The sequence below is a fragment of the Odocoileus virginianus genome, chromosome 24, assembly GCF_023699985.2.
Source record: "Odocoileus virginianus isolate 20LAN1187 ecotype Illinois chromosome 24, Ovbor_1.2, whole genome shotgun sequence".
NCBI classification, from domain to species: Eukaryota; Metazoa; Chordata; class Mammalia; order Artiodactyla; family Cervidae; genus Odocoileus; species Odocoileus virginianus.
Window position 1 is genome coordinate 43,585,362 of NC_069697.1, and position 14,820 is coordinate 43,600,181.

Here is a 14,820-nt window from a genome sequence, read left to right on the forward strand (position 1 = left end):
GGATTCTGCAGTAGGGCACCATGAAATTAACTCTTCTCTGAGTATCCTCTCGGCTAGCCTACCTGCACATTTTGGACTCGTCCATCACCAGCCCTCACAATGGCATAAGCCAACTCCTTAAAATAAATCCCAAAAGACAGATTAGACAGATTAGATAGACAGATATAGACACACACTCTATTGGTTCTGTTTCTCTAAGAAACCCTGAGTAATACAAGGACTATCTTTATTCAGAGACTATATGATATCTTTCTTTTTTTAAGTGAAAATGTCATTTGCTTTCAAAAAATTCTGGAAATCAATGCTTTAAACAGATAAAATTTAGCAGTATTTTACACATATGTTTTTACTTTAAGGTTTATTTTTGTCCCCCCACCTTTTTTGTTCAGTGGTGGAAGGCTAGGCAAAAGAAGGGAAGAAAAAAGAAAAAAACACAGGTCAACATTTTCTTTGAAGACTCTTTTCAAAACTCAAAGCTATGAATCGATGGAAAAGCAAAGATTTTCATCTAGGGAGGGGCTCGGGCATTTCAGTCATTGGTATGTGTAGAATTTAAAGATTTGGCTCTCATATAGCAATGTGAATATGAAGGATGAGAATGCGGGCAGCCCTTGTCATTGAATTTGATCTTTTACAAATGACACATCTCGATGCACCTGAACGTGTATTATTATAAAACACAGAAGGCCTTAATTTATCAGTCCTGAATTCTAGTTTCCTTGTTTCTAGGCATTCTTGCAAATGCCACATACTTCTGGCAAAGCATGTGAGAAACGGATCCTTTTCACGTGGACAGCCCTGTTGGTGCTGCTATGCGGGGCAAACAGCCAGCGCTGGGCGGCCCCTACTCTTCGTGTTCACAGACCTTTTGTGACGCCAGCCTCCCCCACAGCTTAAAAGCTTTGGCAAGCTCAAAACTGAAGATAAACAGTGCTGCCAATTTCTCTGTGCACCATCATACAAACCGTAATTCCTCCCTCCCACGTTGGTGCTAAGAAATAAAAAGCAGACACTTTTAGAAAAAGATTCTTTCCTTGCAATTGCCTGTTTTCTGCTGCAGGTCAAAAGCTTTATTTATCCCAGGGTCTCTGTAAGAGGTAACATAGTTAATTCTTTTTTTTTTTTTTTAAGTATATTTTTAGCTGAGATGGAAATTCAATCTCAGCCGAGTCAATCTCGAGTACAGAATGAAGCACAGGCTTCCCAGGCGGCTCAGGGGTAACAAATCCACCTGTCAAAGCAGGAGACCCAGGAGACTTGGGTTTGATCCCTGGGTCAGGAAGACTCCCTGGAAAAGGAAATGGTAACCCACTCCAGTATTCTGGCCTGGAAAATCCCAGGGACAGAGGAGCCTGGCAGGATACAGTCCATGGGGTTGTGAAGAGTTGGACACAACTTAGCAACTGAGCATGCACACTGAATGAAACAGTATCAGCAGTGATCTTACTACTTTGAAGAAGAAGGAAAAAAATCTTTTTTTCTGTTATGTTCACTTTCATCACTTTCCGCACAAAACCTGTCCTCTGGCCTCTTTTCCCATTTCTGGTTAATGTTACTTGGAGCCACCCGGGTGTCCAAGGCAGAAGCCTAGCAATCATCCTCAGGTTCAACCTTACAAACAACTGTCCATTATGTCCACTGACTCTATCCCTTAGCATCTCTACTACCTCTTTAGAGCCTACTCATTTTGCCCAACCTACTGAAATAATCTTTTTGCTGGGAACTCAGTCCCTAGTCTCTCCCTAACCACATCCACTGAACTGCAAAGTCAGCTTCATAAATTTCAAATCACAGAGCTTTTAAAATGCTTTCCAGTGCTCTCCACTGCAATCAGTAGAACATACAGTCTCTTTAGAAGAGCCTGGTCTCTTTCCCAAGTGTCCTCAGCTCAACTTCTCATTTGTATGCCGTGTCCCACCCATGCTATTCCATACCTGTTGTTGTCTAATATGCCTTAGAGAGCCTTTTGCGGGGCACCCCGTTGGAGAATTTTTTAAGATCTCACATCCATGTGGGTTCAGAAGTAGAGAAGTTTCCTTTAGAGCTCAGCCTGGTAAAGGCAGGTTACGTTAACACTTTCTCCTCTGAGTTCCCACAGCAGCCCCTTCTTATAATTGTCACCATGTTGGAAGCCTAAAGACTCACCCTTAACAAGTCTGCTACTGGCACATAAAGCAATTCTTAAGCGTGTGTAAGAACTACATTTGGAGGTAATTTACAATCCCATCTTTTTTACACAAAACGACTTGAATCGTCTAACTTCTAAAACTAGGAAACAAATGATTTCGGATTATTTCTAAAAACCAAAAGGGGTCTCAGTAGAAGTTTGCTTCCCTTATAAACATTCCAAAGGATCTTTTACTGCCTCTAAAAGTGATTCTCAGGAATTCTTAAAGCGAGGAGGGAGCACTACAAGAACAAATATGACTTTGAGCATGGACGTGAAAGAACAATACCCTGGAGGTCTGATTTCTTTTTTTAAAAGCGGCTTCACTGCCATACTCAGCTTATATTTTAATCGCTATGCATTTTTAAAGTGTTTTCATGTGATCAGCAATCGTGATGCAAATGCTGTCCTCAAGAGTCCAGCAGGGCGGTTTCAACTGCAGCAAAGGAGGTGCACTGTGCCGCCCAACCACTTCAGGACAAACCGCAGACGGAGCTGGATTCTGCTAGGAAAAGAGAAAGGATGGGAGAAGGCAGCCGACAAGAGCTACTTCATCTTCCCTTCACACACCCCAACAACGGACGGCACTCCTTCCCTTCAAGTGCAAAGGAAGAAGGATGCCCTGTTGCCAATCCTATCTGCTCATGCTCTGAGGGACAGTCTGATGGACTGTCCTCATCTCACCCACTTCGGGACTCCATTCCTGCAATGATCTCCCTCTCTCTCAATCATGAATTTCCTGTTTTCCATTGAACCATTCCATTAACACCAAGGCATCCCTCTAAAATAAATAAACCAGTAAATCCTTCCTTGACCATGAGTCCTCCATCCACACACAATGCTCTCTCTCTGCCTCTCTTCGTAGCGACCTTCTCCTAGAACCGTGCCTCCACTTTTCTCTTCAGGCCCTCACCTCCTCGTCCCTGCCCAAGTCACTCTGGCAGGCTCTCGTCCCCTCCCCACCACACCTCCTCGTCCCTGCCCAAGTCACTCTGGCAGGCTCTCGTCCCCTCCCCACCACACCTCCTCGTCCCTGCCCAAGTCACTCTGGCAGGCTCTCGTCCCCTCCCCACCACACCTCCTCGTCCCTGCCCAAGTCACTCTGGCAGGCTCTCGTCCCCTCCCCACCACACCTCCTCGTCCCTGCCCAAGTCACTCTGGCAGGCTCTCGTCCCCTCCCCACCACACCTCCTCGTCCCTGCCCAAGTCACTCTGGGCAGGCTCTCGTCCCCTCCCCACCACACCTCCTCGTCCCTGCCCAAGTCACTCTGGCAGGCTCTCGTCCCCTCCCCACCACACCTCCTCGTCCCTGCCCAAGTCACTCTGGGCAGGCTCTCGTCCCCTCCCCACCACTTCGGTCTTCCTTCTCTCTCACTCACACTGCTTCTCAGTCTCCTTTGCCAGCTCCTCCTCCTCTGCCAGATCTCTGAAAGTGAGGAGTATCCCCCCGCCAAAAACGCCTTAAGGTCTCCTCTTCTACCCGTGGCGTCTCCTCAAATTCGCCTGCCCTTAGATGCTCGTGACGCCTAACTGGACATTTTAGGCTTTCCTGGTGGCTCAGTGGTCAAGAATCCACCTGCCAATGCAGAAGACATGGGTCAATCCCTGGGTCAGAAGGGTCGCCTGGAGAAGGGAAAGAGCAACCCACTCCAGTAATCTTGCCTGGGAGATCCCATGGACAGAGGAGCCTGGCGGGCTACAGTCTATGGGGCTGCAAAAGAGTCAGACTTAATGACTGAACAACTTTCCTAACCTACCCTGAGGCTCTAAACTTCCCTACCAACCACTGCCTTTCTCAATAAATCCACATGTACGTCTAATCGTCTAATTGATAACCTAAACACAACATGTCAAAAGAAATCCCTTCATTTCCCCAAACCCAGTTCTCCTCATGTCTTTCCTATCTCAAGAAACAGCACTACAATTCACCAAGTTGCTTCAGGCAGAAATCAGGAATCACCCTGGGTTACTGTTTGTTTTACCCCCTCACATCCAATCAAGTCAGACAGACCCCATCTTCAATGGGTACCAAGACTCCAACCACTGGGGACTTCCCGAGCAGTCCAGTGGTTAAGACTCAGCACTTCCAATGCAGGGGCCACAGTCTGTTCCCTGCTCAGGGAGCTGAGATCCCACATACCATATGGCGCAGCCAAATTAAAGGAAAAAAGAATCTGACCGCTTTCCATCCCCCTCCCTGCTCTTTCACTGCTCTCCCTGGGATGACTGGTCTTCTTGTTTCCACCTTCCTTTCCACAGGTCACTCTCCACAGCAGCTGGAGGGATGGTTGTCAACCATACATTAGATGGTAATACACCTTTCCTAAAAGCCCAGCAATGGATTCCCACTGCAAGTAGAATAAAATCCTAGCTGCCTTCCGTGGTTCTGCCTATCTCTTTAACATCACATATTCTCTCTTTCTCACTCACTAGGCACACAGGTCTCTCTTCTATTCTAATGAGGTCACTCCTTTCCAGGCCTGGCATCTTCTACACCCTCTGCCTGGACCCTCTTCCTTGGAGCCCCACCTGGCTGGCTTATTTGCATCCTTTAGTGCTCAGCTCAAACATCACCTCCTCAGAGAGGACTTAGCACACCATCGTGGCCCAGGACCACCTCCTGCCCCATTAACCTCTACTGACCACTGCCTACCTCATCACCTGTATTTTCTTTATAGGATCTTTCTTAATCTGGAAACTTTATTTTCTCTGGTATGGGTTGCCTTTGAACAAATGGTACAATGTAATGGCCATGAAGCCAAGAACCTGTTTTTTTCCCTCTAGATCACTTAGATCAGTGACCAACAGAAGAGCTACCATTTTTTACTTTTCTAAATGCTGAATGAGGGGATGCAGAGAGAAGGAGGCATCCAAGCCAAGTTGCAGAACAAAAACCAAAAGGAAGAGACATGAATAAGTTTGGTTAAATGTGGTGAATGAAGAGACTAGAGTGACAAAAACAAAAGCAAAAAAACAAACCAAAAAAAGGAATAGTGGGAAAAGAAATGATGTTGGGGAAGATGGACCCAAACAGAGAAAAGCCTCAAATGGCTGAGCTACAGCACCTGAAATTTACGCAGCAGGTCCCAAGGAGCCACTGAAGGCTTCTGAACACAGGGATGAGCTTAGCACTTAGGGAGTGAATTTGGTAACAAGGTGTAGGGTCTATTCGGAGAAGGCAATGGCACCCCACTCCAGGGCTCTTGCCTGGAAAATCCCATGGATGGAGGAGCCTGGTGGGCTGCAGTCCATGGGGTCGCTAAGAGTCGGACACAACTGAGTGACTGCACTTTCACTTTTCACTTTCATGCATTGGAGAAGGAAATGGCACCCCACTCCAGTGCTCTTGCCTGGAGAATCCCAGGGACGGGGGAGCCTGGTGGGCTGCCATCTATGGGGTCGCACAGAGTCGGACACGACTGAAGCGACTTAGCAGCAGCAGCAGCAGCAGGAGGTGGTTCATCACCTCCTCTTCAGCATTAACAGCATTCAGTGAAACGCTTAACTTGGTGAAACATCTCCTGAAACACAAAGTTTCTTCCACAGCCTGTCCATCTCCACCACGGGCCACCTAGGCATGAATTCCAAGTGCCTGGAATGTAGTTGACAGCTGAAAACTATTTGCTGAACAAATCACTAATGCAAAGATTACAGCTAAAACTGAGAACAAGATCAGTTCTCAAGGGAAAAGAGAACTGAACCTTGGAAAGATGTCTCTGGTCTGAGAAGGAGAAGAAAAGGAGTAAAGAAATGAAGGGAAGATGAGCCAGAGACAGAGGGGAAGTATTAAATCAGGGAACACTGAAACCAAGAGCAGGAAACACGGAAATAGCAACTGCAGTTAAAAATACTGACTGTTGGGGGGAAAGTCCAGAATGAGACCTAAGAAAAGACCTCTGAAGTTGGCAGGAAGATGACTGGGACCAGCCACTTCAATGGAGCTGTGAGGAAAACAGTGAGATCATACCTATGGAAGGGAGGGGAAGGTGATGAGGAAGATGAGCAAAGAAGGTGATGGAAGATTAAGAAGACCCTCCTGGCATGCCATCCCCACTCATCAATCCATCAACACTATCCAGAGTGCCAGCCTCAAGAAGAGGGAGAAACCTCCAACCAAGATCAAGCTAAGATTCAACTGGATATAGAAGAAGAATGGAAATCTGACAGAGGTGAGAGGAACAGTTGTTTTTTAAGTCCTGCAGCACTATGTAGCAGTAATAAAAAATACACAGTCATTTATAAGCACGCTGAGGCCAGCAATATTTAAACCAAACCTGAATATCAGTCCTACCATAAAAATTTTGCTTGGACTTTCAGCATCATTCAAGCAACATGTTCTTTTGGACCCTCTCAGTTGTGACGGACTCTCAGTTGCATCCACTTCATCATATGAAGATAATTCCCATCCTTCAGCAAAGGCAAGCAGCGTGTCATCAGCCACAGAGTCCTCGCTTCTGGGGCTATCATTTGTCACCGTGTCAGCCGTGACTGTGGAGAGCGGAGATGCTGACGGCTGTGTGCTGGGTCTCCTGCTGTCTTCAGGGCTTTCTGATGAGGATGCAAACTCCGCTGGAGATGTAGAGCTCCCGGAAAGTTTGTTTTGCAGAAAATGTTTTAAACGAGTTTTCCTAGGAACGCTCTTTCTCATGATGGCACTCCGCAGCTGAGACTCTTCTGCGATGACGTACACGCGGCAGCGGCCCCGGGTCACGGCGGTGTACACGTGCTGCCAGTGCTGACGGCCCGCCTTCCCCACCACGTACACGACCGTCTTCTCCTCCGACCCCTGAGAGGAAAGAATGCACGTGGCAGTCTTACTACTGCATCACGGGTTCACTTCCCGGACAGTCTACAAAGGTAGAAAGGAGACACGTCCTCCAAGTGCTCTCAAGCACATTCAGCCCGGCCAGAGTATTTAGATGAATCCCCCTGAGGTGTCCATTTTACTCATTATCCCAGAATTGCCATTTTCTAACTACGCTGCTAAGTTTAGGTATCAGAGACCCACAGCTGGTTTATAGAAACCCAGCAATAAACTTCAAGCTGCATGCAGTGCTAAAGCTTCCCTAATAAAAGGGTTTGAAATGGTTGTATGGGCTTTATGTATGTTACTTATATAACAAAAGCACACACCTGAAATATCCAGGAACAGGGCAACAGATAAATAAATATAGGTGAACATATTTGTTTTTCTATATCAAGTATCTATATATGTTGCAAATATCAAAGATGCTTTACAATATAACAAAATTTTTAAAAACTGGAGACATATGTATAAACATGATCACAACCACGTAACACAAAATAAAATTATTCTGATCTAAAAAATACAAAGTGAACACAAATATGTAACAAAAACAAGATAAATCACAAAACAGGAAGAAAATTCTACCAAAAATTTAACCAGTCTGTTAAACCTATGGATGATTTTTTTTCTTCCACTTTCCGTATTTTTCCGATGTTGAACCATTTATTATTGATATGTTTATCAAGATAAGCAAAACAGAACGACAAACCTTTGATTTCAGGGTTTAGCAAACCAAGAACTGCATAGGCCAAAAAAAATGCCCAATGTCACCAAGTAACTGTGGGAAAACAATTTCAAGAAAACAATATCAAACTGTGGCTATCCTTAATCCCTGTTTTCAGTGCCAATGTAGACCAAGAAAGGGCTGGAACCATTCTCTCTCCCAATGCTCCCACATTCCTCTGCTGAAAGAGGAATTCTGGGGAGACAAAGAACAGGATGAAGCATGTAGAAAATACAGATTTGCACTTAAAAACAAACCCTGTACACACCAAACACTTCCACCTTCCTGGACACAGAGAGTTTGAATCAACGCTTCAGATCATAAAAGTTTGATAAATGTTTCCTTCTAATGCTGCTGAATCTCAGAAATGAAATTAAATGATACTTATTTCTACAAAAACTAAATACATTTGCCAGATATACAGCACCAACACCCTGCCCTTGTACTTTATATTGTGTTTTCCTAAACAGGTAAACATCTATCTAAACTTAGCTGAGTTCTTAAGCACCCTATAAGTCTCACCGAGAAAAATTTAATAGCCTTGTAATCAGTCTCCCTGAACCCACAATCACTGCAATACACTGTCCTCCCAGCAGCCACATCTGTCAAATGCAAACCCAGCCACATCAGATTTTGCTTAAAACCCATTAATGGCTCCCCGGGCTCTCAAAAAAGTCCTAACTCCTTAATATGGCTCCTACAGCCTTTCAAGAGCCAGCCTTGGCCCTGTTCCCTTCTTCCCTTCCCACATGTTAGGCTCCATCCAGCACAAAAAACATCCTTGTGGTCCTGCCTGTGCCCCCATTCCCTGGCCTCCATCTGACCCCCAGATCAGCTGCACCATCACACATTTTCCGGAATCACGTACTTCCACCATCACAGGAGTTTTACCAGACTGGACTGTCACCAACTGCCTTAACTGTACTTCTCACTGGACTGTAAGTTCTGTGAAGGCAGGATCATGTCTGTCTTGCTCACTGTTCTTCATCCGGTGTCTCACTGAATGAATGAGGATAAAAATTAAATTGCAGCCAAAGGTGTGCTCCAAAAGCAGGACATGGGCACCTATCTCATTGACCTACCTCATTGACCTCCGTGTCTTTAAATCTTCCTCAGGTCATTAACCACTGCCAATTAAAGGAGGCAAGTTTTATTTATTTCTCTAAATTTGTTCTGAAACTCAACAACTTGTACAAAGAGATACAAAGCATTAATACCCTTCAAGATTTTATGGACCTAGAATCTGAAAGTCTATATAGACCTTAGGGTAGGTAGGGGTCAAAAACGTTTTCTGTGAAGGGTCAAAGTATCAGTATCTTAGGCTTTGCAAACCAGATGGTCTCTATGGCAACCAGCTCTTCCTTGCAGTGCAAGAGCAGCCATAAGCAACATGTAAATGAATGTGGGACTTGGTTCAAATAAAAATCTATCTACCAAAACCGGTGGTGGACTAGACGTGGCTTCCACATTGGATTAATGCAGCCCTAGAAGGCCCAGGAAGTGACCTGGCCCACACGCCTCTGACCTCGTCTCCTGTCACTCTCCCACACTGCCCTCCTTGATGTTCCCGGTTCTCAAACCTGCCAGCCAGCCTCCCATCTTAGCACTCCGGCCTTTGCTATTCTGTCCACTTAGAATGTTCTTCTCCCAGATAGTCACAAGGCTAAACTCCGGTATTTCCTTCAAGTCTTTGCTCAAATGCCATCTTCTTAGTGAGGCCCACCCTGACCACCTATTTAGAATCACACCAACAGCGCATCCTCACCTTTTTTCCACAGCATTTACCACCTTCTCATGTAATGCATAGTTTACTTGTTTTTTTTTATTTACAATTGCATCTGTTTCTATCTTCTTCCCCACACTGAAGAGAGTCTGACACACTACATATTTGTTGAACTGAACTTGAAAAACAAAGTATGCTGACACAAGAGAACAATCACAGATTTTCTCAGAGGTAAGAGACATTATTATTTCAACCATGAAATAAGAGCCATATTCAATGGGAAAAAATTCCAAGGTATCTACTCCAACCTCCACCCAGTAATAATAAAAACCCTTCACTATTTATTTGTCTAGAAATGCAACAGAAAGACTGGATTGTAAATTTGAAGAAATCTCTCAGAAAATATAGCAAAATGCTAATGAAACTGAAAACAGGAGAGCTAATAAATTCAGGTAACCAGTTCCGAAGTCTTGCTTCTAAAAGAACTTCTAAAGACCAGAGAAAGCTGAGAATGAGATAATGAAATTATCTAAGAAAATTTCCCAAAAGTGAAGAATATGAGTTTCCAGTTCTAGAGTCCCCATTCTCAAGATCCCTGGGAGAAATTTCTCCAGGATCTCACAGCTAGGAATATATGCCCTTCTCAACAACTGTTTGTTTATTTTCTTTAATCCAATAGACACAGTCAACTAGCAGCTTGTTTCTTTGCTTTGGGAACTCTGTCCTCAAGGAAACTTAAAGCAAATCTGCAGTCTATATTAACAAGCAAATAGGACAGTGCATATAGTCATCCCAATCCACTCCTGGCAGGAATCCTTTTGCCATCTTCACCTTTATTTTCCACTTGACAGGCATTTCTTTATCTTTTAAAAACTCATGCTCAACTGTGGGCACTTTTGTAACCCATTTCAAATTCTTTTTGAAACAGATGGGATAAGTTAATAAATAAAACACAATCCACTAAAAAACAAAACTATGCTAATCAATGTGTACCTACTATTAGAGGATACGGTTTAAGCTATAAAATTTTCTACGCAAGAATGAAGGTTGATACAGCTTTGCCATAATACAACATAATGGCAGAGAGGGGAGTGCAAAACAATGAGATAAATAACACAGCCACAAATAACTTCTGAGAACTCGAAAATATTAAAATAAAGCTGAAAAGCAAGTTGCCCCAAATGCAAATGTGGTGTCCAGAATGAGATTCTGGAACAGAAAAAGGACATTAATGAAAAAACTGGTGAAATACAAATAAAGTCTATCTTTTAGTTAATAGTATTGTGCCAACAGTAATTTCTTAGTTTTGATAAATATACCAGTTATATAAGATGCTAATATCAGGGAAAGCTGAGTGTAGGGTATATGGGAACTCTCAGTACTAACTTCCCAATTCTTTTATAAATCTAAAATTATTCCCAAATAAAAGGTAATTATCTGTAACACTAGCCATAAGAAAGAATAAATTTGAGTCGGTTGTAGTGAGGCAGATGATCCTAGAGCCTGTTACACAGAGTGAAGTAAGTCAAAAGATAAAAACAAATATAGTATACTAACACATATATGGAACCTAGAAAAACAGTACTGACGAACCTATTTGCAGGGCAGGTATAGAGGTAAACACATAGAGAACAGACCTGTGGACATACAGGGGAAGGGGAGAGTGGGACATACTGAGACACATATATTACTATACGTAAAACAGACAGCGAATGGGAAACCGCTGCATAACACAGGAAGCTCAGTCCAGTGCTCCGTGACAGCTCAGAGGGGTAGGACGGTGTAAACGGTGGGAGGGAAGTTTGAAGAGGGAGGGGATGTAAGTATACTTGTGGCTGATTCATGTTGTTCTATGGCAGAAACAAACAATACTGTAAAGCAATTATCCTCCAATTAAAAATAAATTTTTTAAAAAGGTCATTACCTCACAAGGGTAGAGGAAGGGGATGCATTTGTCAAAATGCACCCCACTTTGTAGTTAAAATGTATATGCAAATTATATCCCAATAAAGTTGATTAAACAAACAAAAATGAAGTTGAATATTATACATACACACACACATATAATCAATACAATACCATTTATGTAAAACTTGCTTACCCTGTTTCTGTATGAATGGACAAGTTTAGGTCAGAAATCACCTCAGAGGAGGGTGAGAATGTATGAGGAGAGGGCAAATAAGGCACTTGCTTTGGGCACAAAATTTAAGAGGATGCCAAGAAACTCAGCAATCATAAAAAACAAATTTAAAGAAAGAAACTCTCCAGAAAGTTGGCATAGAGGGAACATAACTCAACATAATAAAGGCCATCTAAGACAAACCCACAGCTCAACAAATCATACTCAACAGTGAAAAGCTGAAAGCATTTCCTGGGAGATCAGGAACAAGAAAAGGATGCCCACTCTCACCACTTTAATTAAACACGGTTTTGGAAGTGTTAGCCACAGTAATCAGAGAAGAAATACAAATATTAATAAACAGAATCCAAATCGGAAACGAAAAAGTAAAACTGTTACTGTTCGCAAACAATGTGATAGTATATATAGAAAATCCTAAAAATGCCACCAGAAAGCTACTAGAACTCATCAATGAATTCAGTAAGTTGCAAGATACAAAATTAATATACAGAAATCTGTTACATTTCTATATACTAACAATGAACTATTAGAAAGAGAAATTAAGGAAACAATTTTATTACCATCACTCCAAAAAAAATTAAATACCTAGGAATAAAAAGGAGGCAGAATACTTGTACTCCAAAAATTATAAGACATAGATGAGAGTAATTGAAGACAACAGAAACAGATGGAAAGATATATTTTCTTGGATTGAAAGAATCAATATTGTTAAAAACGATCATACTACCCAAGGCAATCTATCGATTCAAGGCAATTTCTATCAAATCGCCAATGACATTTTTCACAGAATTGGAACAAAAATTTTTTTAATTTGTATAGAAACACAAAAGACGTGAAATACCCAGAACAAGCCTGAGAAAGAAGAATGGAGCTGAAGGAATCATGCTTGCTGGCTTCAGACTATACCACAAAGCTACAGTCATCAAAACAGTATGGTACTGGCACCAAAAAAAGACACAAAGATCAATGTAATAGGATAAAAAGCCCAAAAATAAACCACAAACTTGTGCTCAATTAATCTATAAGAACAGGGGCAAGAATATACAATGGAGAAAAGACAGTCTCTTCAGTAAGTGGTGATGGGGATACTAGACAGATAAGTGTAAAAGAATGAAATTAGAACATTCTCTGATACCATACACAAAAATAAACTCAAAATGGATTAAAGAGTTAAATGTAAGACCAACCATTTTAAAACTCCTGGAGGAAACCATAAGCAGAACCTCTTCGACATAAGTCACAGCAATATTTTGAGGGATCCATCTCCAAAGGAATAGAAACAAAAGCAAAAATAAGCAAATGGGACCTCATTAAACTTAAAAGCTTTTGTACAACAAAAAAAACATAAACAAAATGAAAAGACAACATATGAACTGAGAGAAAATATTTGTAAACAATGCAACCAACAAGGGATTACTTTCCAAAATATACAAACAGCTCATACATCTCAAAAAAAATTTTTAAATGGGCAGAAAACCTAAATAGATATTTCTACAAAGATAGACAGATGGCCAACAAGCACATGAAAAGATGTTCAACATCACTAATTATTAGAAAAATGCAAATTGAAACCACAATGAGGTATCACCTCACAACAGTCAAAATAACCATCATCAAAAAAGTCTACAAATAATAAATGCTGGAGAGAGTATAGAGTAAAGGGAAATCTCCTACACTGTTGGCAGGAATGGAAATCGGTGCAGCCACTATGGAGAAGAGTATGGAATTTTCTTAAAAAACTAAAAATAGGGAATTGCGTGCTGGTCCAGTATTTAGGACTCAGTGCTTTCATTGCCGGGCCCGTGTTTAATCTCTGGTTAGAGGGCTAAGATCCCACAAGTCACAGCATGGCCAAAAAAAGAGAAAGAATGTCACCTGCAGCAATATGGACGAGCCTACAGATCATCACTAAGCTAAGCCAGACAGAGAAAGATAAATATCATATGATATCACATGTGTAGGATCTAATAAATGATACAGACAAACTTACTTGCAAAACAGAAACAGTCTCACAGAATACGGTTACCAAAAAGGAATGCAGAGGGGCGGAAAAGATGGGATAAATTAGGTATTTGGAGTGAACAGACACACACTACTGTATATAAATTAAACAACAAGGACCTACTATATTGCACATGGAATTAGATATATTCAATATCTTACAATAATCAATCATGGAATAGAATTTGAAAACATATATGCATATATATTTATATGTATAACTAAATCACTTTGGTGTACACCTGAAACATTGTGTATCAACTATACTTCGACTTAAGAAAATAATTTAAGTTAAAATTTAGAGCAAAAAAGATCCACAATGAACCAAGTATCAAAATTTTAAATAAAGACAAGCTAAGTAGAGCAAAGGGGAAATTCAGTCCTCCTGGTCCTGATCCCTCCCCCTGGGAGACAGAGGAAGACGACCTGCAAAATGAGGCTTTAACTACAGCGTCTTAGATCTGGAAAGTATAGAGAGCTCTGAAGCAGAACAAGCAAAACGTTAGTGTCTGTACAGTAGGTTCTGTGCTATTGTGTATTTTGTTTACTAATTTAAAAAAATAATAAAAGCAACGAAAAGTAGGAAGAAAATAATGCAAGGTACTCCATCCTGGCAAGCTATTTAAATCATTTTATAAAAGTCCACTCTTACCTGAAAAGTGTGAATCGTTCTCGCCCATGCATGTTTTATGTGGCAATACTGCATTAGTTTCCCAAAATCCACAGTTGCTTCCAGGCCAGCCATATTATTAATGGTCAAAAATCTTCTCTTTCCAAAAGTTACATCAGTTTTATCCTGTCACCAAAACAAATAACTGCTCTTTATTGTTTTCAAATACGTACTCTGCAAAGGTCTATTTGGGATTGAACATAAAATGCAAGCACCTTATAAATAAAATAGCATGAATCATTGTTAAGAATTTCAAAAAGCTTAAAATCTATGCTTGAGCACCAACTGAATACAGACACACCCAAATACTTTAATAAACATAAGTGGAAGTTTTTGATCATTGAAATTTAACCTTAATTTGACTCTTCGGAGAACAGTCTGTGTTGCTGTTCTTACTCTGAAGACTATACATTTTACTTCTTGCAATGATTGTATAAGTTGCATATATTTTTGGCAAAGAGTTCACTTTTCTTTACAAATTTTAAAGAATAAACTTTTAAGTTTACAAAGGTGTTTATACAATGAGGACAAATTCAAGGAGACCACAAGTATAGCTTCTATATTTAAGCAGCAACCAAGGAAATGCTG

At 41.5% G+C, this 14,820-nt stretch overlaps 1 protein-coding gene and 1 long non-coding RNA gene across 3 annotated transcripts in view; both read right to left on the minus strand.

The window, feature by feature from the left end:
* HELB (DNA helicase B) overlaps positions 1 to 14,820 on the minus strand; it is a 45,203-nt gene that overhangs the window by 6,228 nt on the left and 24,155 nt on the right. The window contains exons 11-13 of one of the 2 annotated variants that reach the window (XR_011483303.1): positions 14,215 to 14,358; positions 8,567 to 8,697; positions 6,868 to 6,953 (exon numbers count right to left, since the gene is read on the minus strand). Coding sequence is in view for 1 of the 2 variants with exons in the window: in XM_020883306.2 (XP_020738965.2) it covers positions 6,459 to 6,953; positions 14,215 to 14,358 (639 nt within the window). In the remaining variant the exon portion in view is untranslated. Of the gene's footprint in view, positions 1 to 6,458; positions 6,954 to 8,566; positions 8,698 to 14,214; positions 14,359 to 14,820 lie in introns of those variants that run through there. The other variant, XM_020883306.2, reaches the window with a different exon arrangement.
* Positions 1,540 to 3,409, minus strand: LOC139030863 (uncharacterized). The gene is made up of 2 exons (XR_011483304.1): positions 3,356 to 3,409; positions 1,540 to 3,080 (listed from the first exon to the last, which is right to left on the minus strand). It is a non-coding gene; the product is annotated as an uncharacterized lncRNA (long non-coding RNA).